Source organism: Bombyx mori, chromosome 1 (assembly GCF_030269925.1).
Source record: "Bombyx mori chromosome 1, ASM3026992v2".
NCBI classification, from domain to species: domain Eukaryota; kingdom Metazoa; phylum Arthropoda; class Insecta; order Lepidoptera; family Bombycidae; genus Bombyx; species Bombyx mori.
The window spans coordinates 11,351,999-11,377,211 of record NC_085107.1 but is presented as its reverse complement, the minus strand read 5'-3'; the positions used below and the strand labels follow the sequence as shown (position 1 = coordinate 11,377,211).

General features: G+C 36.7%; 1 protein-coding gene across 9 annotated transcripts in view; it reads left to right on the top strand.

The window, feature by feature from the left end:
- The window catches only part of PH (polyhomeotic), a 60,096-nt gene that overhangs the window by 20,124 nt on the left and 14,759 nt on the right, over positions 1–25,213 (top strand). For 5 of the 9 annotated variants that reach the window (XM_062669831.1, XM_062669893.1, XM_062669877.1 and 2 more), the window contains 15 exons: positions 2,857–2,997; positions 5,774–5,899; positions 7,809–7,921; positions 10,515–10,662; positions 12,353–12,443; positions 14,336–14,481; positions 15,675–15,824; positions 17,686–17,887; positions 18,300–18,463; positions 18,884–18,993; positions 19,893–20,004; positions 21,236–21,320; positions 22,041–22,129; positions 23,063–23,170; positions 24,626–24,715. In XM_062669831.1, coding sequence (XP_062525815.1) covers positions 2,857–2,997; positions 5,774–5,899; positions 7,809–7,921; positions 10,515–10,662; positions 12,353–12,443; positions 14,336–14,481; positions 15,675–15,824; positions 17,686–17,887; positions 18,300–18,463; positions 18,884–18,993; positions 19,893–20,004; positions 21,236–21,320; positions 22,041–22,129; positions 23,063–23,170; positions 24,626–24,715 — 1,875 coding nt within the window. 9 annotated transcript variants of the gene reach the window in all.

The following is a 25,213-nucleotide window of genomic DNA, read 5'->3' as shown; positions in this document are numbered from 1 at the left end:
AAAATACATAGTTTTTCTTTATGCATGCGTTGCTTGATGCTTAATCCTGCGGACAGAATGGAAAGCAGTCGACGTCGCCCAAAACACGTCATTTCGGATCCTCCCGACCCACTAACGGTGCTTTTAGGTACCTCAAACACCGGTCATCGTTCTCGTCGAACCCGTCGCTTGCGACGAAGGGCTCGACGAGTAAATTAACCCACAGACACAGCCCACAGAGTTTCTCGCCAGATCTTCTCAGTGGTTCGCGTTTCCGATCCGGTGGTAGATTCCGCGAAGCACGGCTCTTGCCGGGGTTCGTGTTAGCAACGTCGTCAGGTTTGAGCCCCGTGAGCTCACCTATTAGTTAAGGTTACGCTGAAATAGCCTCTCAAGGCTATCCGCTTAGGTAGTAAAAAAAAACTTAATGTCTGTGCTGTCTTGAAGCTCGAGAGTTCGATCTTAAGGATCGCTATTAACTACCCGAGCGCTCCCGAAAAAGGCCTAACATCTTAAGGGCCGCTACTACGTACGCATTCAGGTACCGCTGGGTCGGTAAGGCAAATCGTTGAATGTCCTCCTAAAACTTAACGGACCGATGTGATAGCTTAGACGTTACGTCTTCTTCAACGAGTGCGGTGATATGTGCTTTGTTTGTTAGAGAGGGGGTCAGGTGGTACCAGGTGGGTTCAGGGCGTTGTTGGTGGCTGGCTGTTTCGTAAGTCTGGGCCGTAGTTAGTGGCGGTTACGATAAAGGGGTTATCATGTCGCTATGCTGTCATTTAGAAGCGCTCCGATGCCGCCTTCACATACGTATAGATTGGTTCGAAATCGAACCACGTTCGATATGTGTTAAAAAAACATATTGTAGTTCTGTACTGTGTTTTTTTTTGTTGTTTTTGTTTATCGTAAATTTATTTCAATTGTCTGGAAAAGGTAACTAAGTCAACTAGTTGTACGTAAAACTTAAGTATATGTCAGGGTTCGGAACAGAGTTAGACTAATGAAGAACGTGACTAAATTCTGATAATATTGACTACGGCAACGCGTTAACAGTGCAAGTGGCATTCTCACGGCTGGCGGGCTACCATTCACAATCACAATAAGCTGATTTCATACTTAGAAGAATGAGAATGTATGTAACTGCATGTTTTGATTGTTTAATATACTGAAGTTATTATAAAATTATAAATTATTGCGAAAAGTTGCATAATATAGCTCTGAGTTTTAGTCGGAATATACGACTGGCATCACTAGATGCAACAGTTTGAGATGAAATTTTGGTCTCCTGTCCGAGGAATCGGAAGTCGAGGGGCGTTCATAAAACTTATATTTAAATAAAGTAATTTTATTGGTTATTACCAAAACAATGAGTGTTTTTTTTCATTCTTTATTGGAACCATACTAAGGTGTGGTTAAAAGTACAAAATTAAAAGTACTGCATTTTTCATTCCTTTGATAATATTAACGTGAAAGTGTCATTGTAATGTGTCACTAGTTAATGGTTGCGGTGATCCATACTTTACAAATGTATTGAGCACTTTTACAATATGTAAGGCGAAAACCTTAGCAAAAATGGCAAACAATTGCCCATTTACCAAGCTTGAACACTTCTTTTAAATTATTTTAAGTTATGTTCAATTATAAGTTAATTTGTAAAAACGCAATGAACATCTACCTAATTTAGGGGTCAACAACCGCATTCAATCAATCTCGGGTTGCTGGTGGCTATTTAATGGTAATTCAGCAAATGTTTCATTTGTTACATTGCTCTATTTAAAAATAAAGCATGTAGTTTTTAAGGATAGAGGATATTTTTGATATTAACGCGGCACGAATGCTCACCAATCATTATACCAGCTGTTTGTGTTTTCGAGGAGAATTCTCTTACACCCAGTATGCTACCAAAATTTAAAAGTTAATTTTAATACCATTTGACATTTTGAAAACAAATAATTGTCATTTTTACAAATGGCAACTCTACATTTTCTCATGAATTCATTATCGTGGTAAAGTGTAATGTTCCCTATTCCACGTAAAATCTATACATAAGTATGCCATATGAAACAATCACTCCCATATTGCTGTTTTAAATTATTATTTTTTTGTGATAGGATAAATAAATCAATTAATTACATAAAATGTTGCTTTATAAGCTTGTTCAGTTAGCATACACTTCGCGTTATAATAATTTTAACATCAATGTTATGTGAACGTAAAAATAAATATAAATATTTCGATTGGCATTTTTCTAAAGATCGCACTTTGTTCGATTGGTCAGATCTGTGTTTTTTAAGGTAAATCCTAGAATTATAAGGTTCTAAACACAGAGTATCATTAAAATAGGTTTTATTAATTATTTTTTGTAAATATGCAGACAGATACAAAAGGAAAAAATATTCTGACGAGAAATAATTACTGATTTGAAATCAGGTGTAGTCACTATTACTACTAAACACGCATTTTTTTACAACACATTTGTTTATTAATACCTAAACGTAGATGTAGGAAAATCGAAATCGCGTGATGACCGAATTTCATTAAAACATCACATCTTCAGTCTTATCAGAATAAACAAAAGTCAGCAAAAAAAAGCGCTCAAATTTCTCATTGTACCTATAGCATAACGCGTGGTCTGCATAAGTCACGGGAACTGCAAGACTGCAAAAAAAGTAATATTATTTAGTTGTGTACGAACAAGATCATTTTATAACTCGTTCTCGTGAAAGCATATCGTGCTTGGTGACTAGTTGTTTACTTAAAAAAAAAAATACCCTTGATACGTGTTCGATAATATATTTTTTTTTTAAATCAATAACGTAATTATTTCAATTGAAAATGGATTTTGGATGCAGAGCGTATCGTTTTCTTTATCAGCCGGTGCACACGCAGCAGTTCAACGTACCAGGAATAGGAGAGATCAATCTAAGTTTCTTGGCGTCACCACAGAGCAACGTGAACCTGCTTTACGACAAGAACCACAAGCCCGGCATGAGCGGCGAAATCAAACCGCAACAAGTCAGTTACATACATTATATACATATATTTCATTCATATTCATAGAAATAAGACGTTTTATATTATCATCATCGCTTGCTATCGTGTATTGCAATTTTTTTTACACTGTCATACCTACCTATAACCTGATAAGAGTTCACGCATCGTCTTAAATTTTCGTTATTATTGCATATTAAAAATGATAACATGCGATGATGCGAATAAAAAACTGACCAGTGAATGCGATCCACGTGGATGTGTGATGAAATATTTTTGTCCAAGCCACATCCAGTATCAATTTAATTCCTTCCTTTTGCATTCTCGACCTCGCGACAGAGAATGTGCTGCCCGAGGTGTGAATATCTTTTACTGTTTGAAGCATAGCAGTCGCAAAGTATCTGATATTATTCTTACCTTCTGCGAATCTTACCGGTTGATTCGTTACGTTACGCCTTTTGTAAACACTTCGGGTTCTTGAAGAGCATACTTCCTTAGTTGCGTTGTAATTGAAAATTCGAAGAAATCGAAATGTTAATAATTTACATTAATACAGTCGTCACATATACATCTATATAATTTAACCTGTGAGAGAACGAGACAGAATATCTTTGATGATTCTATTTCCACCACGTCTAGACTGAACAACCTATTTTTATTGACCTAATGACTATATCGGTAGGCCTTGGTTTAGCTGTGTCCATTACCTTATCCACGAACGGCGATCATTACTTATGAACGTGGTGGACGTTTGCTCATATTCGAAAGCAATGCTTGACCGTCGTCTCGTTGGTCAAGTGGTCAGTGACTGTGTAACATGTGGTCATAGGTCTTTCCAAATCGCTGCTCGAAAAATTTTCAGATTCTATTTAAATTTAGTATTGGTATTATTGTGTGAACTTGGGCACCCAAGACATACGAATGAATTCCTAGCTTAGTGCCACTAAATATAAAAATAATAATTAAAAACAATATTTATTTATGAGACTTACGCTCCTCCGATAGCGGCGTCAAAAGATATTACGGAAAACGGTAACTTATCAGCACATCCCGGAGGCGCTTTCCGGTATTACTTTCGTTTCGTGTTTTGACCTTCGTTCAACGATCAGAGGAATATAAACAAAAATTAGGTATAGTAAATTAAGTGCATCTCTACGTCTTGCATTCAATTGTATCGAACTGGTCAAAGGTTAAATGACAATCAGTGCTTTAACTTCAGCATATTATAGCATCAATCATCTCGAGTACCCTAACAACGGTCTGGGCAATATAATTCATTTCACGAACGTTAAATTGGCAACTCTGCCTATTCGCATAGTCCAGCATCAAAGTTTGACTTTGTCGATACTAAAAATTATAATCGCGTGATAAGATCGTTGGAGAGATCACGTTACAGAAAAACATTGTTGCCTACGGCTAAAGGCAACAGCTGTCGTAAAAGTAACCAGTTTAATTATTTAACGACCAAAGGTAGTAGTCGTTCGTTTATTATTTGAGAAAATTTTCGTACCCTTTAATTTCGAGTCTTTTTTTTATTTGTAGAATCTTTTAGACCGAGGTAGGACATGGAAAAATGGATGGGGCCGTTGTAATTATACTGAGACCTTAGAAATCATATATCAAGGTGGGTGCGGCATTTACGTTGTAGATGTCTATGAGCTTCAGTAACCACTCAACACCAGGTGGGCTGTGAGCTCGTCCACCTATTTAAGCAATAAAATAATAAATAGTTTATCGCTGATCTCGCAGAGACACGAACCTTACGACATTCCGAAGTGTGGTGTATCAACTATATTCACGTATAACACCAGAGGGTAAACGTCGCCTCGTTTTCAATTTCAAATATAAATAAGATGCCCGATACTTCGAAACGTGTGCCGAGATTCAGAACGATTAAATTTTCATCTCTCCGAGAGTAACCAACCGGAGAGGACGTAAAAATTCGTGTGATTGAATATATTATTATAACGTGTTTTCTTGTGTACACATTCAATTCAAACTACTACATCAACAGTTAAAGTTCTTTGGACGTCTTCAAGAAGTTAAATATACACGATTTAATTTGAAGGTGTCTAGGTTGTTAGGTCCCGAGGGAAATAGCCACACGGCACGCAATTTGTAACGCTACAGTAAACGTGTTGAGTTCGACCCAGCAGCGGAAATTGTATTGCTTATAGTGTAAACTCGCCTGAGCATAAATTCAATATAGTTAACTAAACCTAGGTATGTAACCATATAAAATTATCATTCAAAATTTATTTCAATATGATGTATTCCCGTGGAATTGTTCGAGAGCCTCGTCACATTTTACCCTCGCGTATCATTTATCAAGCGTCAGTTCGTACTCCTTTTAAAAGTAATATTTATCTTATATCTTTAAACGAGCAATTCTTGTATATAAATATATATTATATATAATTTGAATCTCGGAAACGGCTCCAACGATTTTCATAAAATTTAGTATACAGGGGATTTCGGGGGCGATAAATCGATTTAGCTACGATTTATTTTCAGAAAATGTTGTTTTATTCGTGCTTTCAATAATCAACTTTATCGATAATTTTGATTTTTTCTTTTAATAACCAGTCAATTTTTTTCTATAATTGTTTCGTTAACATCGAAAGATATTAATCACATTTCATCATTTTATCAATATGTAATTCGTATTTAAATATCATTTCTAAAAAAACAAAATTTATAAATAAAAAAAAAAACCGAGCACTAGTGTTGTTAATAAGACGCGTGTATATCATCGCGGTTATCGCCGAAGCGGTAGAGTTATAAATGACTTTAATTATAGATAGTAGAGGGTCAACCGCAAGTAGTGCAGCACCAGCTGAGCATGGCGCAACACGAGCCATCGCAGCAACACCACCAGACTGTCACCGTCGTGTCCTCGATGCCCAGCAACATGGCCTCGCACCAGGTAACTGAACCACTTCAAAATTAATGAACTGTGCAACATAGCGTTTCTTTTGTATTGTGTGTGGCTAGCTTTTACTGGTGGTAGGACCACTTGTGAGTCCGCGCGGGTAGGTACACAAAGCCTATTTCTGCCGTGAAGCAGTAATGCATTTCGGTTTGAAGGCCGTTGTTACTATACTTGAGACCTTAGAACTTATATGGGTGGGTGGCGCATTTGCGTTATAGATGTCTATGGGCTCCAGTAACCACTTAACACCAGATGGGCTGTGAGCTCGTCGTTAGATGGATAAGCAATAAAAAAAATAGTACGAGTTCTTTAGCGCTCTCGATATAGTAAAAGTTAGCTCATATTTGTATGGAATGGGATCGTCTGCCTACGTTTGCCGCTAGGGGCGCTGTTCCAACTGCATACAAAATTGGGTTAACTTTTACGCTATCGAGAACGTTAAAAAACTCGCACTACGCACACTGTTTCGTGTTTGTATAATCCGTTTAGAATGATTCCAATAATGTCTAATGTTTTTGGACGTCACACATCATAGCATATTAAAATCACATTAAATACGTAATTACTTAATATCATATTTGGTTATAAAATCGGAAATTGTGCTTGTTTCTAACCGAGTATAAGTCGACACATCTATTTTTGGGACAGATTTTATTTTATTAATTTACCTAAAAATAGTAGTACAGAGATCGAAACACCGAGAAACAAAACTACAGACGATTCTAGAAAAAAATCGACTGTCGATGTAGCGACAGAAAGAGAACGCGTATACTCCGACTGCATTATCTAAATTGTCGTGCTATACAATCTGAAACTTTAATGAGCTACGTCTGAGAAATTTCATTCAATGTGTAATCACAAAAGTAGCTCCCGATCCGATATACTTTGAATAAAATACTTCCTGCATCTTGCTTTAATAAGTAACATTAATTATTTAAATTAAAAATTTGCTCCGATTCTTTATTAATAAATAAATATTTACTAACAATCACGCCACGTTAACTGGTCCCGTGCTAAGTTCGTAAAGAACTTGTATTACAGGTACCAGATAACGTAAACAAATGTAAGATTTTTATTATACATATACATATATTTAATAAACATCCATAACCCTGGAAAAGACATTTTATGTTTATCATACAAATATCTTCTCTTGGCGGGATTCGAACCCGCGACCCCCGTGTGTAGTGACCATGTCACTTACCACTACACCAGACGGCCGGCCAGTCTTTACGATCAAACTTACTTTTACGGCATAGAATCAGGCTTATTGTTGTATTCTGCACTGCAATTGAAATCGTTCTTCCGATATCTGTTTCTACATATATGTAGTTTTATACTTTTCTTTAATTCAATTGAAAATGCTTCACGATTAAGTAATAAAACTGATTATTTAGAATTAGCTTAAAATAAAATAAAAAGGTGTTACAATCGATGATTCGACCTTAGTTATGAAGGTCAACTGATTGAATCCACAGTTTGACGATATAGAAGTTTGAAACTTTGTATTAATGATAGTTTCTTTCTTTCTTATTAAATATTTCTAAGTCGATAATATTGAATATTGAATTTTAACTGGTGGTAGGACCTCTTAGGAGTCCGCACGGGTAGGTACCACCGCCCTGTCTATTTAAGCCGCGAAGCAGTAATGCGTTTCGGTTTGAAGGGTGGGGTAGCCGTTGTAACTATGTAACTAGTTAACTATAATGAGACCTTAGAACTTATGTCTCAAGGTGTGGCGCATTTAAGTTGTAGATGTCTCTCCAGTAACCACTTAACATCATGTGGGCTGTGAGCTCGTCCACCCATCTAAGCAATAAATACAAATTACTTGTGGTTTGTAGGTAGGTACCTACGTCACCGTTCTATGAGTTCAATTAAAGTCGGTTTCCGATAACTTTAGGTACAACAACAACAGACCGGCGGAGGTATTCAGCAGCAATCTAACGCTGGAATAACGACGATGCCGCCCCTACAAAGTTTGCCTTCGAACGCTCAACATCCCCAGCAACTTAGGTGAGTCACTCGCCGTTCAAACACCACCCTAAAACTTTGTCGATGTTATTAACTGTGTACCGAGAGCGAAGTTACGCGCGGAACCCGTCTAGGAATCTGTTATACTCGATGTTTCTAGAACGTTCTTGTTAGCGCTACGTAATAGTTTTGCGTATAATTTTGAAGTAGCAACCGACTAGAGTTAGGACTTTGTTAAGGTAAGTTTGTACGTAAAATACTGAACATGTTTCCTTGTAGCACGATTGATAGTTTGCGGATAGTTTGGAGCTAATTAATAAGCCGTCGTCTTCTAGTTTAGGGTTCCGTTTGACAAAAAGAAAAATAATAAAACCCATGTAGTATCACTGCCATACTTGAGATCGTAGAGATTCTTACACGAAATTTTAGAGATACTAAATATTCGTAGAGAATAGTAGAGATACCAAATGTTCCGATGAAAGGAAATTCTATACCCATAGGTATTTTGTTACTAAATAATTTAAATTTTAGTACTTTACTTTCAAATTTTGTTTTGATTCTTGACTTCACTGAATACTATTGATAAATAGTATTCTCAGGCCTCAACACCATAAGCGTGCTAGTTATTTTGTACATATTTCTTTCTGTACTCGAGCATTTCTTTCCAGAATCTCTTGTAATTTGTATATTTTTCTTCTGTTTAAATTGTATAAGAGTATAATTTATATATTTTGTATTGTGTGTCTGTATTCATCTCAGTAAATTAAGCCCTAAAGTACTTATACATATGGTTTAAAATAGGGCATAAATCAGACTTTGAAACGATACTTAAATAATAATATGAACAAATTTTATAAATAAAAAAATATAAATACGTTTCGTTGATATTTTGTAACAATAGTTCACTGGGATATAAATTAACTTTTAAGGAATTCGAGAAGTATCCTAATTTAATATTCGAATATTACATTTTTAATTTTGACTCGAGATCACTAGTCGCCATAATACAATATAAATAAACATAAAAATACCTAACATCGCTGGACAACAATAATAAACTGCCCATTCAGATAAACACAATAGAAAATATTCTTAGAATTTTGAAAAGAAAGGAATAGGTTTTTGCTGGAAACGTACAGAATAATATTTTTTGTTTTGAATGTAAATGTATAATAATCATTGTGGCATACTAATAATTGGGTGTTTATGAACAAAAGTGGGAAAGGCCAACAACTCCTAGCCTACTTCTCTAAAGAGTCCATGTTGTAACTATTCTGAGACCTTAGATCTCATATTTAAAGGTGGATGGCTTTATCACTACATCGTATAAAACAAAGTCGCTTTCTCTGTCCCTATATCCCTTTAATCTTTATAACTACGCAACGGATTTTGATGCGGTTTTTTTTAATAGATAGAGTGATTGAAGAGGAAGGTTTATATGTATAATAACATCCATTAAATAGTGGAGAAATCAATAATAAATTACAGTTTCCGAAGCGAAGCGAGGGCGGGTCGCTAATTTACGCTAATATAAATATCTATGGGCTCCGGTAACCACATAACACCAGGTGGGCAGTGAGATTGTCCACCCACCAATGCAAAAAAACTATTTTCATACTTCTCCAAAGAACCCTTGGAGCCCGAACATTCTTCCACTTATCCGATTATTTGGTAGTGCGATGCGCCCACTGAGTTTCTCGCCGGATCTTCTCAGTGGGTCGCGTCTCCGATTCGGTGGTAGATTCTGCAAAGCACTGCTCTTGCTAGAACCAGTGTTAGCAACACTCCCGGTTTGAGCGCCGTGAGCTCACCTACTCGCCCGGTTACCCTGACATAGCCTCTCAAAGCTTAGGTAGGAAAAAAAAAGCGATGCTTTTTATGTCTGGAAATTAAAAATACCAAAAACATATTGAAAATGTTACTGTCCATCTATTGTACTAAAGTTAACCAAAAGAACTAATGAAAAAAGTCCCCAGTTTTATTTTATTTTATGGAAGTGTCATTTTATTTTGAATACTTTCGGTTTTCCCTAATGATCTTTTACTGAACCGCGGTAAATTTGTTATTCAGATGAAATATAACGCGTTTCTTACATCCTGGATATATAGTTAATTGCGTCATTCTCTTTTCCATAAACTTCAATTACCATGGCATATGCGTTCTTGGAAAGTGATCGTTTCGCGAGAATTACTGATAAGGGAGTCTCGTATATGTATAAAATATAGATTGGATTTTGCTATGACAGAATCATACTCTTGATCCTATCCATATTAATATATAAATCTACAATGGTCTTTACGGATGTTCTGTTATAGCTACTGAACTATTGATCCGATTGACTTGAAAGTCTTGAAACTTTGTATCCATGTAGAAAATACATGTACTTAATGGATAAGCTAATATTTATATGAGTGTTGGACTCCCTAGTAATAATGACAATAAATAATAATGTTAATTTTAAAAGCCCAGCGAGCGGGCGGCTAGTCTATATATAAGGCTTTTAACACAAGATTATATGTATATTTTTGAATGTTGTGACTTCATTGAGTACCTTATAAATAGGCTCTGTTGTATCTGGGATGTCTTCCTAGGTAGCATTAAGTTAGATACATTGCAAAACATTGTAACTCATCAGTGCGGAATGGGGTCACAGCCGGGTCCAGGTGATTCAGCAGCCCCTGCCGAACAATGCGTACCTCCAGCAGCTGTACAACACCCAGGGACCGCTACTCATGCCCGGGAACATAGCCTTGCATCCCGGTATCAATTCGCAACAGATTCAGGTTTGTATGAAGGGTCACTTAGTGATTTCTCGTTTTAATAATTTTGGTTTATTACAGCAGCCGAGTTTACCGTCAGCATTGTAATTAAATGGTTATTAAAGCCTTATTGTATAATATAATGTTGCCGCACACTTTCAGGACATAGTTTCAATTATATTATGCGGCTAATAATGGCTGTCGATTCCGGAAAGCATGAATGCTAAGCTATAATAACAGACAAAGTACCGCTCTCTATCTATCAATAAAGAGCGCGGCTCAGAGTTTGCATTCATGACTCTAGAATCGAAAAGTAACGTCTTCGTAAATGAGCATGTACTGCTCTGTGCAATTCTAATAAAATGTTCCAAGTTTCATGAAAGTAATTACTGCGGCACTCCTACTCACGTCCCCAAAGTTTCCGATTATATATTCTTTTCTGTTCTCAATTATTACGAATAAAGACGTAACATGGCTTTAGTTTGTCAATGATCATGTCGTCGCACGAAATAGTGCGTTTCTTGTGTACCGTGAAGCTAAGTGCTTATGTTACTATACAGTCTCGTTGATTATCGATATTTATGCTTATTTTTTCAATGAGACAATTACATCAGTCAACATGACTGATGGGCCTAGCTCATAGACATAGACCAATGAGTTTTTCGCCGGATCTTCTCAGTGGGTCGCGATTCCGATCCGGTAGTAGATTCAGCAAAGCACTGCTCTTGCTAGAGCTAGTGTTAGCAATTCTCTCAAGTTGAGCCTTTGAGTACACTTACCGGTCCGCGTGAAGTTGAAATAGCCCCTTAGGCTACCATTGATTAGATTGAAAAAAAAAACGAATGAAAAGACTACTTTTTAGTTAATAACAATATTGTGTAAGTAACCGTTGTGTGTAGCAAATAATGTTATTTCATTACGTTATTTACTGAGTACAAGGTACAAATAATAAATTTCGTCAGAGCTTTCATATTGAGTTACGCCCACGTGATGTTTTGAAAATATCTTTTGTATATGATTACTTCGCTAATTGGATCGACGGCAATGAACATTCACTGAAGGTTCCGTTGAATTTCTGTTAAATAAAGACAAGTTTATAAATAGTCTCGTAAATTTGTGATTTTATATATTTAGGGATTAATTTATTTGTACATTTAAAAAGAATTGTCTGGTAGATTCTTCAAAAAATTATTTATTTATTTTTTATTTACGTTGTAGGCAGACGAGCATACAGCCCACCTGATGGTGAGTGGTTACCGTCGCCCATGGACTTCAGCAATGCCAGGGGCAGAGCCAAGCCGCTGCCTACCTATGTATGATATGATACCTATGTATCATCATACGCTATGTATGATTAATTTATATTTCATTTTATTCATCCGATAAGCCTAAAAGGATAAGCTCAATATGAATACATTATTTTTATTTTCGCGGTTATCTACATTACCTATATACGGAATTCTTATCATAATTTTTAGTTTTAATGAGTTCCCGCTAAAACGATGATACTCTTTGACGTGTAGACGGGGGGGGGGGGGGGGGGTCGCTGGCTATCGAGAACTAATTACATCTAAAAATCACAATAAGAACCGGCCGACTTTTTTTAAATACTTGATATTCAATTCACGTTCTTAGTACTCGCATTTAAAATTATTTAAATCTATTATTATAATTAAAAGGAATTTTACGTGTAACAAGTTCGATATATTTTTAGGTAATAGCTGCGGGAAAGCCTTTTCAAGGCAACCAGCTCGGTCCGCACATGTTAACGACGCAGGGCAAACAAGTACTACAGGGCCAAGCAGGTGAGTTCGAATCTTTATTAATACCTAACAATTGTTATGTTTAATAACATATATAAATAAATTTAGATCTCAAAAAAAAAAAGTTTTTTTTAAGTAGATAACAAATATCTAATTAACTTTGTTACATTACAAAACTAGAATTAGAAATTAAATTAAACTCATCAATGTTTATTATTTTAATATCGACGCTTGAAAGGCAAACGTGACTGAGCGACAATAACTGTTTTGTACATAAATGATAGGCAATAACCATATTCGATGCGCAAAAATTTTCTGGGTCTATTAAAATCATTTCAATCCTACAGCTAGATTCGTTAAAATATTTTTTTTTTCAGGTATTTCTCATGTATATTTTAAATTAATTTCAACTTTAAATTAGTCTACTGTAAAGTTCACGCATTGTCGCTTAGTCACGTTTGCCTTTCAAGGGTCGATATTAAAGTAAAATATCGAAATTTCGTATACAATAAAAATAAATAGTAGGCAAGATTTTTTCACTTTTTTGGTGGGATATACACACGTTACAGTAAAATCGTGTAGTTGAGAACATTAAAACGGCAAAAGGTTAGTGCTCGCAAAATAAAACATCTTCCCGTGTATGAAATACCAGTATATCCTTTTCAGGTGTGTGTGTGAGCAGCTTGCAAATATATATTTTTTACGTCTTCATACTCCATCCACACGACCACCATGCTTTAAACACGACCGAACGTTTACAGCTTAGCTTTATTTACTTACACCTTTAATAGGAATCTTTAACTGGAACTTTGACAAGTTTCAGATATGATTAAAACCACCGTTAATTTTCGCTTTTATTGTGCTCATTTTATAATAATTTCTGAAGAAAAATAAAGGTGAATATAGAATTTTACCTCGATGATATTATTATTTTTTTAATCACCATTGACACATAAAAGCTTGTCACGATTTATTTATATACGACTTCGCTAAATAAAAGGCTTCGTCTATTGTAGAAGAGCAGTTAAGAAGCTATATCGAGTCGGAATAAAACCTTATCATAAGTTACGATTAAATAATCGCAACGTTCTGGTTATTCTAGGATATACACGGAGTTGACGTAAATCGGTCCTCGGGGCCTTAAATTTTATTTTTCTGTTGAATATTTTTCATACATTTCATTTAACGTGTTCACGTTTTCAGTCATGTTTCCAACTTTTCCTAGTGTGTTTTTTGTTTCACTACTATCTTTGCCCATTTTTACGTAAACTGTATCTACGTATTTTTTTGTTTTCGTATAAGAACTTCCACACTATTTAGTTTTACAGTAAATTTTACAGGTCTTACGGCATATCAGGAACAAGGTTTATGAATACTTTTAAAACTTACCCTTTCTTTTTGGTCTCGTGGTATGTCTGGCGTTTTTAAAAAGTCACGATAATGAATGAGGGACATTGTTTTAGGTTAAGCATAATATTATTAGTTTCGGCGGGTAGTAGTTATGTATTATTATTATTTCTCAGCTTTTTTTCGAACACGTACAAATTTTTTATAGCGATAAATTTCAATCATACTTTTAGGCCGCAGCTTTTATCATTTTGTTTCGATCGATTGCGGACAAAGCTTTTCGTTCTTTAGCTTCATAAAAATAATACATTTTTTTTATTTTTTGCTCGTAATAATGTAAATACAACTAGGAATAACATTAATTGTTGATTTTGATCAATAATTACGTAATAATAAACTTCGTCGTCGGGAGTCATCTATCGAAAAATTCGATGAAACACAAAAAGACAAATCAGAATACATTTGGTTGCGTATGTTAGTTAGGTTACACATATTGATTGCAAGTATAGTCTTGTGTTAGAGCTTTTGTGACGTCATCGTTGCTGTTTATTGGCCGTGCAATTGATCAAGACAATTCGATTATTCAGCGCCCTTCCCCGGGTATACTACAATACCCGCGATCCCGACGACGCAGAATCAAACGTTCGTCTTCAGTTCGAACATACTGCCGGCGCACTCGCAGCCCACCGTGTCCGGAATAACTCAGCAGCAGAAACAATCCGACATGCATAAGGTAAACATCGAATATTCTAGAATAGTTTTTTTTTTTGTTTCTTTTATATACATATATATTCGACCTAATACTTGCTGTTTGTTTTCCTAACATCAATCAATAAACATTGTTTACAACAACAAAAAATACGTCTAGTTATTTGTTTTTCGAGAAATTTTCCTAATGTTTTTTCTGGGTTGACTTAAAATACGATTGATAGTTGTTTTTTTTTAATTCGAAAATGTATTCTGTTTTATTCCACAACAAAATCAAAACACCTGGGTCAGTTGTATCGGATATTTTATTAATATTTAACATAGCATTAACAATAGCATTTAAATAAACAAAAACTATTGGATTGTTTTAACTTGAGTTTGAATTGAGGCCTGTTACGTGTGTAAAAGAATAATTGAATAAATAATATTTCAGTCGTAGCGTAAATATACCGATTCGACTTCTTACTTAATATTTTGGAGTGTTTTTCAAATCGCTTAAAATTTAGATAAATCATTCAAATTCGCGACCCGATTGTTGAAATTTCCTGTCTGGGGCTATTTTTAACTTTAAGAGAGAAAAAAGTCATGATAAATTCAATGTCGCTTGATACGGTCAAGGCTAGGGAACTTTTCTAGAACGACGTTTTTAGGTTTTATCTCATTGTCGTCATCGATACGTATCGACCATGATGTACGTTGTCTGTAAGGTAGTCTAGAAATATTCAGTATCGATTTGATCCGATTGATATTATCAGTAGTGATTGATTCCTATAGTGATACACATGTCAGCTAAACTGCTATAACGACTATCAAACGGGTAGTAAACTTGTAAAGTCGTTAACGAACCTTAATCAGTGCAAAAATAAAAGCAATTTTTTATACGAACATTTGGTTAGTAAACGATTATAGTAGTCGCAATATTAACATATGGAAAAGTACACCATCGAGGGGTGAAATACGCGACATTTGTTTTTGTAATTAAAGATTCGATTTATTTGCATCAACAATTCGATATGTTTTCGTTTTGACGTCACTTATATTTACCTCATTCCCAATAGCTGAAGAAGTTTTTTTTGTTATGAATTTTTTTAACTAAAATTGTTTGGAAAGTAGTCCTTTAAATCAAACAGCCTGCGATCCCTTGGCCTAATTTTGGTTCGAGAACGAAGACATGCAATTCGGGATTCGAATTTACAACAAAATATTAATGTTCTGTAGTGCGGCGGTAAGGTGACCGGCGGGAAGGTCGCCAACGCTAATGCTGGCGGGAATCAGACTGTTCCCGTTCAAGCTCAGTGCGTCCAGGTGTCGCAGCCGGTACTCAGTGCTCAACAACCTGCGCAGGCGCAGATCATCGGGCCCCTGCAGGTGAGATACATTAACAGACCCCACCACTATTAAACTACTGATCGAATTTAATAAAGTTAAAATTCCGATGCTTAACGCTTTTGAGTATGATTTTTTTTTTGGTATTCGATTACATTAGAACTTTATTTAATTCAATGAGTAACTTCAATAAATAAATGTACAGGTAAAAAATTTATTCCTTCAATTTCAAAAAAGGAGAATCCGTTTGAAACTTTCAGTCGAGAACGATTCTCCTTTTTCGAATTGCAATATTAGCAGCCGGACACCTTTCAAAATTTGCCGCGTAAAATATAAAAAGCAGCTAAACACAACTTCGTTATGCGTGACGTCATTCGTGGCCAAAATAAACCACGATCTAACGGTAAAACGATTATGCATTCCACGCTGATCGAAATACCGATCCGAATATTATATATTAATTTATTGGATGGTCGTTTCGATTCAGTTAAAATAACAAATATATTTATTATTATTTTTACAAAAAAAATGTCTCGTTGCTGTGTCCGGTTGCCTAATTTCGTACAATTTGTAGATACGAAAGTGCCTACAGGTATTCACATTGTTTATATTTTGAATATACATATGTATATTTTTTTTTGCGAAAATCTTATTTATGTCAGTGCAATGCGAAATACTTTTCGTACCTACTGATCGTTGAATTGTGTTGTGATGTCTTTTTTTTTTGGGTTATGTTTGTAACAGGTGCCTTATTTGTTTTAATTATCGAACACTATTTCGTGCTCGATCTACATCTGTGAGTATATTTTCAATTTTAGATCCACCTTAGCTTGAAGTGAATTTTTAACCGACTTCAAATCAAACGAAACGGCTTCACGATTCAGAAACTACGATTTTTTTGGATTCCGATAGTGTTTCATTGTTTTCGATAATCCAAATTACTCGCCCGTTTCGCTGGGCATTTAAAATAAAACATTAATATTATTGTCATTACTATTAGGGAGTCCAACACTCATATAAATATTAGCCTATCCATTAAGTACATGTATTTTCTACATGGATACCAAGTTTCAAGTCAATCGGATACATGGTTCAGTAGTTATAACGGAACATCCGTAAAAACTACTGCAGATTTATATATTACTATAGATTGTGTCGATATATAAAAGAGAAAAAATGTAGCAGTGCCATCCCTGTTGTCGAGAAAACGAACAATCGAATAATCTCCGGAACTCGGTCGCTATTAATTTAAGCGGAATCCGTGTTGCGCGTTCCCCGTCCGACCGCAAAACAATATTCGGTCTGCAACTTGAACAGTAAATAAAACTAAAAGGGGGTCGTCGCTCGAGTCAAAGGTCGGATTAATCAATTTAAGCGCGCGGGTGTGTAGTGCGAGCGAGCGATTAGTTTTTCTTTTTGACGTGACAACGTCTTATAATTCGATGGAGCCGGCTGCACGCACGAAAAAACATGACTCATTGAGGCGTTCCATTTAAGGCTTGAAGTGCAAGCGAGAGCGCGCAACGAGCGACAAAGAGGCACAATCGGCCTCCGCGTTCGGCAGCGTTCGACATCTGTCTCTCTCCTACTTGAGTGAGCGATGCATCCGCGTGGACAGCTGCTATACAACAATACATTTACATGTTTTCGTCAAGTATGAAGTTCGGTGAAAAGTGAATGTGGTGTCAATTGTCCATACAAAATATCTATCAAACAAATAAAAATAAAATTTTCTTTTGAAAAATGAAACCATTCCATCAGTATTTTCTTATGACGTTGTCACGTTCAACTATCGTCAGTAAGCCGACTTTACAGACAACCGATTTTTTTTTGGAGTTTATGGCCTGGTAGCTAGACCTTTAGGCCAGTCGAGCGATGAGTAATGTGTATCGGTGTTCCTCAGACCGGTGGACAGACGATGCAGTTCGCGCCGTGGCAGATCTCCGGAGCTCTGCCGCAAGTGTGGGCGGGGGGGCTCCAGGCTGGCACTCTGCCGGCGGGGGGCCTGCTCACCCCCAACCCTATATTCATAAGGGGAACTCAACCGGACGCGCCCCCCTCCATGTTCATACAGCACTCGCCGCAGAACACTGTCCACCACAACAGTTAGTATGGTTTACATTACAAGGCCTGATTTACACGGAACCTTCTCGAACACGACCGGCCGAGAATATCGTACGTGATGCCGCGATGAAAGAGTGTACTAAACTCGTAACGATATATTGATAATATTCTTCTCTTATATTCTCGTTAGCTCGTATGCGAGAAAACTGTATTTGTGTAAATCAGTTTTAACATATATATATTTTGTAACGGTGTCGGTTCGTGTTTTTAACAATGCGAAATGCTATGCGACATTTGAACTTATTGTATAACGAAAGCTATGCACGATCGTGTACTGTGTTTGCTAACGCACTTAACGTACTAAAACATTTAGTTGTTATTCTGTACAGAATACGTTTGTCAGTACATGTATGTAATTGAGATAAACGATTTTTTTGTATATATTTATTACAGGCGTGAGCGTAGCGTGTGCGACGCCCACTACAGCAAAGCCGCGTGCTTCTGCCGATGGGATTTCGAAGGCTCCCCGTCCGCTATCGAACATCCTGCCCTCTGGTGGGATCAGACCTAACTCAAATGTCTCCACGCAAACGAACGCTAATCAAGCTCAGAACCAGGTACGCTGCCGTCAAATCTTGGACATTGCTTCTTCTTCTTCATAGTCGCATACTTCATTGCTAAAGGTCGTCTCCCTGAAAGCCCTTCGTGGCTCTTTGTACCATCAGCTTCCATTTCCTTCGGTTTTCGGCTTCTCTCAGGGCGGTCTCAACAGAGAGTCCAGTGAGCGCAGTTATCTGATCTGACCAACGGCTTGATGGCCGGCCGGCGGGTCTTTCCCCTTCTACCCTGCTCACCACAGTCAATTTTTCAAGGCTGTCTGGTGACCGCCGAGCAATGTGACTAAAGTAACCAAGAACCTTCTGGTAGCAAATCGTCGACAGTCTCGTTTCTATGCGAAGTTGCTTAGCAATCAACAAAGTATATTTTCCAACGGCAATACAATTAGCGGGAATAAAATACGATGCTTGAACACGCAGGCAAAGCAGCGCGGCAAGCCAGGCGTGAGGTCTCCAGCTCCAGCTAATAAACAGGATGCGGCCAATCAGACGAACAAAATGCAGCATCAGATCCAACAGCCGAAACAACAGTGAGAAATGAAATTATAAGACACGTTAATTTTCAACAGCGCGAGTCAGTAGTTTCCTCGCGTCCCGGATAGATGTCGCTACATATCGACGATCGCCTTATCACGATTTCAATACACCACTAAAATAGATGCAGCCATTTTGGAGTTCTACAGAAAGTATTAGATATTCGGTATAGGTTTTTTTTTGTTTTAACGTTGGCCTGATATTAAACACTTACCGGGAATAATCAACAAAACCATTTAAAAGTCGCAATCAACTATGACACAATAATACTTTTCTACCCTCAAAAACCTCGAACATCGCTTCCATGATGAATTAAGAACAATTATGGACAAATAACTAGATAACTTTGAAGTTTCATGTATTTCATTATCAAGTAACTCCACGCGGTTACAAAAATCAGACCAATTTAAATGTAATCAGTGCGATTTTAGCAGCCTTGAAATCCCCTACTAATTTTTATATTGTACTTTCTACTAATTTCTCTAATGTAAAACGTACTCAACACATGTCCACGAATTACTTCCACGATGACGGAATATAATCGTGTAAAATATAATCCAAAAACCGCAAAATTATAATTTGCGTAATCACTTAAGGGTAGGTAGTACTGTTCTTCCTGAATCTGTCACAAAGAAGTTCCGTTTCAAAGCCGGGACGGCCTGGGACAATACAATTAAAAATTTTGACCTCATGTCTCATGTGAATGGCTGCGTTCACGTTGTGACGTATACATCATAATATAATCATAACAATAATTAAGTTATTATACGAAGGGAAATGCCAACAATGTAGATCGAATAACCAACGCGCGAGATTTATCATCAAAAGAACACGATACGCCAATAGCGACCGCTAATTTTTGTTCATTGAACATTAATTGATTCCTTGATTTCAGATTGTTAGTGATGAACTCGTCCGGTCAGATGGCGCAGATAACGAGCGTGCAAGACAAACAGGCTCTGAACAAGAACCTCCAGCAGCAGGCTTTACTCCAACAACAGATACAAGTAACTAATTAGTAAAATTTAATTGGAGCCTATAATAAACATTTGAATTATATAATTTACTAAATTTTAGAGCAGGGGTTCCCAAACTTTTTTTGTCTACTACCCACTTTAAAAATAAATTATTTATCAGCGCCCCCATTTTTTCACCTACTTAAAAATCACTATAGCGAGAGCTCAGTCGGTGTCTAAATCCGGTCATCGTCCCGTCGCTTGTGACGAAGGGACAAGTAAATTAACTCTCAGACACAACCCACTGAGTTTCTCGCCGGATCTTCTCAGTGGGTCGCGTTTCCGATCCGGTGATAGATACTGCGAAGCACGACTCTTGCTAGGGTTCGTGTTAGTAACGTCGTCAGATTTGAGCCCCGTGAGCTCACCTACTAGTTAAGGTTACGCTGATATAGCCTCTCAAGGCTTTCAGCTTAGGTAGGAAAAAAAGGGTGTCTAAGAGTCCTCCGAGATGAAATTACAAATCACGTCCCAAGCCTCAACACAACGACCCCTTTTTTTCTGGGTCTCTTACCGCCCATCCTTTAAGCCTGCAGCGCTTACAAAGGGACGTTATCGCCCACTTTGAGAAATGCTGTTTTAGAGGGTATATATTATAAAATATGGAATGCGAATTTGAATTACTTAGGGAAAGCTTTGTTAGCCCGCACTACCTAACCGCTGTGACGGATAAGATGACCGTGTAATTAGTTCATTTGAGATTTTGAGATCCTCGTCTCTCGCGGTAATAGTCGACATTCACGTCGCATCAGCTATGGTAACCACTTCATACTAAGTAAGCCTTGATCTAGTCTAGCAGAAACAAACAATATAAATGAATAATTTCAATAAATGAATGTATTTTTTTATAACGATAGCTAGAACAAAACGTTTGCTACTCAGTCCTTTGACTATTTGTATATAACTAAGGGAATTGCTCATTTCATTCCAACCATTAATGACAAAAGTGGTGGGACTACATTACATAGATCTACGATTTGTTATACCACAAAGTGTTAAATATTTTTAGCTAGAGCTTAAGTCTAGGATAAACTACACTGATTTCTCTACACATAATATTGATCTCCTGGGTGGAACATATGCTATTCGAGGGGTATCCTGCTTAAGATGCTATAGCTACACAGTATGTGAATAGGTTTATTTCCCCTCACAACCCGCAAACCCACTCAGTTGGTCTTTAACAGACAAAAAATGATAACTTTTATTCTGTCTCATTCGATAGCAACAGCAGCAGTCATCGGTTCAACAACAACAGCTGTTGCATCAACAACAAACTCAGCAAATGGTGCAACATTATCAACAGCAAGGTGAATTTTTATTTTGATTGATTATCCACATATGATAACCGCCCTCAACGCTTTGCTGAGACATATTTTCTAATCTCAAATTGGTTTCGTTTGTAACTGAAGTTCACGATATTAATAAGTTAATATTATTGAATAGAATAGACCACATATCAAAAATCGTGTAAGTGTATTATTAAGTGTAAGTCGTGGTGGTCTAAAGGATAAGACGTCCGGTGTATACGTATCTAGCGATGCACCGGTGTTCGAAACAAATTTTCTAATGAAATACGTACTTAACAATTGTTCACGATTGACTTCCACGGTGAAGGAATAACATCGTGTAATAAAAATCAAACCCGCAAAATTGTAATTTGCGTAATCACTGGTGGTAGGACCTCTTATGAGTCCGCACGGGTAGGTACCACCACCCCGCCTATTTCTGCCGTGAAGCAGTGATGTGTTTCGGTTTGAAGGGTGGGGCAGCCGTTGTAACTATACTGAAGCCTTAGAGCTTACATCTCAAGGTGGGTGACGCATTTACGTTGTAGATATCTATGGACTCCAGTAACCACTTAACACCAGGTGGGCTGTGAGCTCGTCCATGCATCTAAGCAATAAAAATAATAATTACGAAATCAAATTTCGAAAGGATATCTATTTGAATAAGAATAAGATTAATATAATTTGTAACAGACATTTGCATGTTGTATCAAACGTAACAAAGTTGCGCTTTGAACGCAGGAATGACGCTGGGCATGCAACAAGGTACTCAGACTCTGCCCATCGCTGGGATGCCACAAACCATATCAATGGTGCAACAAATACATCCTGTAAGTAAAATAATCATGACCAAAATCTATATATATATAAAAATGAATTGCTGTTCGTTAGTCTCGCTAAAACTCGAAAACGGCTGGACCGATTTGGCTAATTTTGGTCTTGAATTATTTGTGGAGGTCCAGGGAAGGTTTAAAAGGTAGATAAATATGAAAATGCTCGGAATTAAATAAAAATAACAATTTTGTTTTCCCTTTGATGTGTCCCCCGTCGGACGGATTTTTTTTGTTTGTTTTAAGTTTATTTTATAAAAAAGTTTAGATCTTTTATTTATCAATTGAGGCACTACGAAGTCTACCGGGTCAGCTAGTAAAAACCAAAAATATGTACAATATAAAATTTAATTACAACGCCATCTGTTTGTCAATTTCTATTAAATAACGGAATGCATGTTCAAGTAAACATACATCTGTTTTATTTTTGTTAATAATATAATTATTGATTAATTTTCATCACCAAATTGTAATTGCTAGTGGTCCCACAGTAGTCGAAATTCGACTATAATTAATTGAAATTATAAGTTTGAACATTGTTGCGGTTCTATTGTCAGAGACTGTTTATTATATGTGCTTCCATAATCAAAGATTTCGCCAAGACTATAGACAAATAATTTTAAAGATAAACATTATTAACCTATACTCAATTTGATCGCAGACTTTAAGCAATAACAAAAGATTGACAGTAAATAAAGAATATATAGGTATATATGTGTGTGTGTGTGTCAAATACGGTTGTTTGTGTAATGTTTTTTTTATTGATTTTATGTATTATTAATGCATAATTAAAAAAAAAAAATTAGCATTCTGCACACCTTCTCTATATTCTCTATAAGTGTGAGAAATTTCATACTGCTTCGTCCGCGCAATTTTTGTAAAAAGGTATATTAAGGGTGTAGAAGAAATAATATTTCTGTGAAATTCTGCCAGCTTGGAGCCATGGGTCAAGCCGGTACAATAGTCGGGCAGCTGAACACAACACAGACCGCGCAAAACACTCAGATGACACAAGTTCAAACACTCCAGCAACAACCGCAGGTGAGCCAAAATAACATACCCTGTCCTGTACCCGATCCTATAGACCGAATGGTAAACAGTCGACGTCGCCCAAAGCACGTCAATACGGATCCTCCCGATCCATTAACGGTGCTTTTAGGTACCACAAGCATCGGTTACCGTTCTCGTCGAACCCATCGCTTGCGACGAAGGGCTCGACGAGCGAATTAACCCACACACACACACAGCCCACTCAGCCCACTGAGTTTCTCGTCGGATCTTCTTATTGGGTTGCGTTTCCGATCCGGTGGTAGATTCTGCGAAGCACGGCTCTTGCGGTCAGTGCTAGCAACACTCCGGTTTGAGCCCCGTGAGCTCACCTACACGTTAGGGTGAAGCTGATATAGCCTCTCACGGCTATCAGCATAGGTAGGATAAAAAAAACCAAAATATTTGATCATAAACGATTTGGTTTTATGATTCTAGAAAAATTACGTTTAGAGATTTGTCTTTGAATGTTTGTTGACGTAATCACGGACGAATCGACGAAAAGTATGTAACTGGTGAGAAAGTATCTCTTGTGAATCCGCACGGGTAGTTACCACCACCCTGTCTATTTCAGCCGTGAAGCAGTAATGCGCTTCGGTTTGAAGGGCCGCAGTGAGCAGCCGTTGTAACTATACTGAGACCTTAGAACTCATATCTCAAAGTGGATGGCGGCATTTACGTTGTAAATGTCTATGGGCTCCAGTAACCACTTAACACCAAGTGGGCTGTGAGCTCGGTAAAAAAAAAGCAGTTATTGCCTTCTAACTAACCGCGACTGGAATTAAAAATCACCAACAAAGTTTATTAGGCAATATTTTGTTCAGTATACAAAGCATAACGGTGTGACAATTGTATATATTTTATAACATACCAGAATAAACCATTCCATGGTTATATTATAAACATAAAAAGAATTTTCATTAAAATTTGGCGTAATCACTGTCACTTCAAGATTAATTTAATGTATTTCATTTTCTCATTCGTTTTGTTAATAACATTAAATTTATTCTTGTAAAGGCGGAAGGGGAAAAGTGACAGAGAACATGAATGTACTCGTGTCCCAAACAAATATAGAGCGATAGATATTGTTAGGTGGGACATTGATGCAATTATTCAATATTGTGAACATTTTATTCGATCTGTCTCCAATCATATTACGGGCGTGCTAACGACTTGTTCAAACTATTCGGTTTTGAGGTTTTTACTATTTATGAACAACGAACGTAATCGATAGTCAAATGAAATGTTATAGTACTGCAGTTTTTGCTAAGTTAGTTAGAGTACCTTCATGAAATGTAATTTAACTAACATGATATGAACTCAATGTTTTAAACTTCGAATGTACATCATTTTATGGTAGTTTCTAGAGGAAAGTCCTCTAGGAAACTTATTTAAAAATGGAATTGTATAATTCATGAGTTCTAAACTAAAGCTGTGACGTACTTGCAGACCCTCGTTGGCAATGGATTGGTCCAGACATCTGTCGGGATGGCGGTGCAGCAACAAACCACGCTCAGCCACGCTACCCCCATGCAAGCGGTAAGATATTTTACTATCAGCCGACCACAAATAAATAGTAAATGTTATAATGGACCAATAATTGATCAAACGCTTTGACCGAAACTAATGATAGTACTGTTGAAGACACATACAAAATAGCAATTCGTCAACCATAGCATAGATAGTGCTATATATAGCTTGCAAAATTCGCTTAAATGGGTTAACCTGTGTTCGGGACTTGTGAGCAGTATAGGTTAGTCTGAGTGTGCGCAATATAAGTGAACTTAGTTCAGTAACTGTATTATTGTGATCAAACGCATGTCGAGGTGACATTCTGTTTACAAAGTAATGCATTAAATTGTTTCGACTATAATTTATTGAAATTACAAGTTTATAAACTATTATGATTCTATTGTCAAAGATTATTATACTTCTATAATCACAAATTTCGCTAAGACTACTTACTACTCTTTAGGCAAATATTAATAAAGACAAACAATATTTAATCTATTCTCAATTTGACCACAGACTATATAA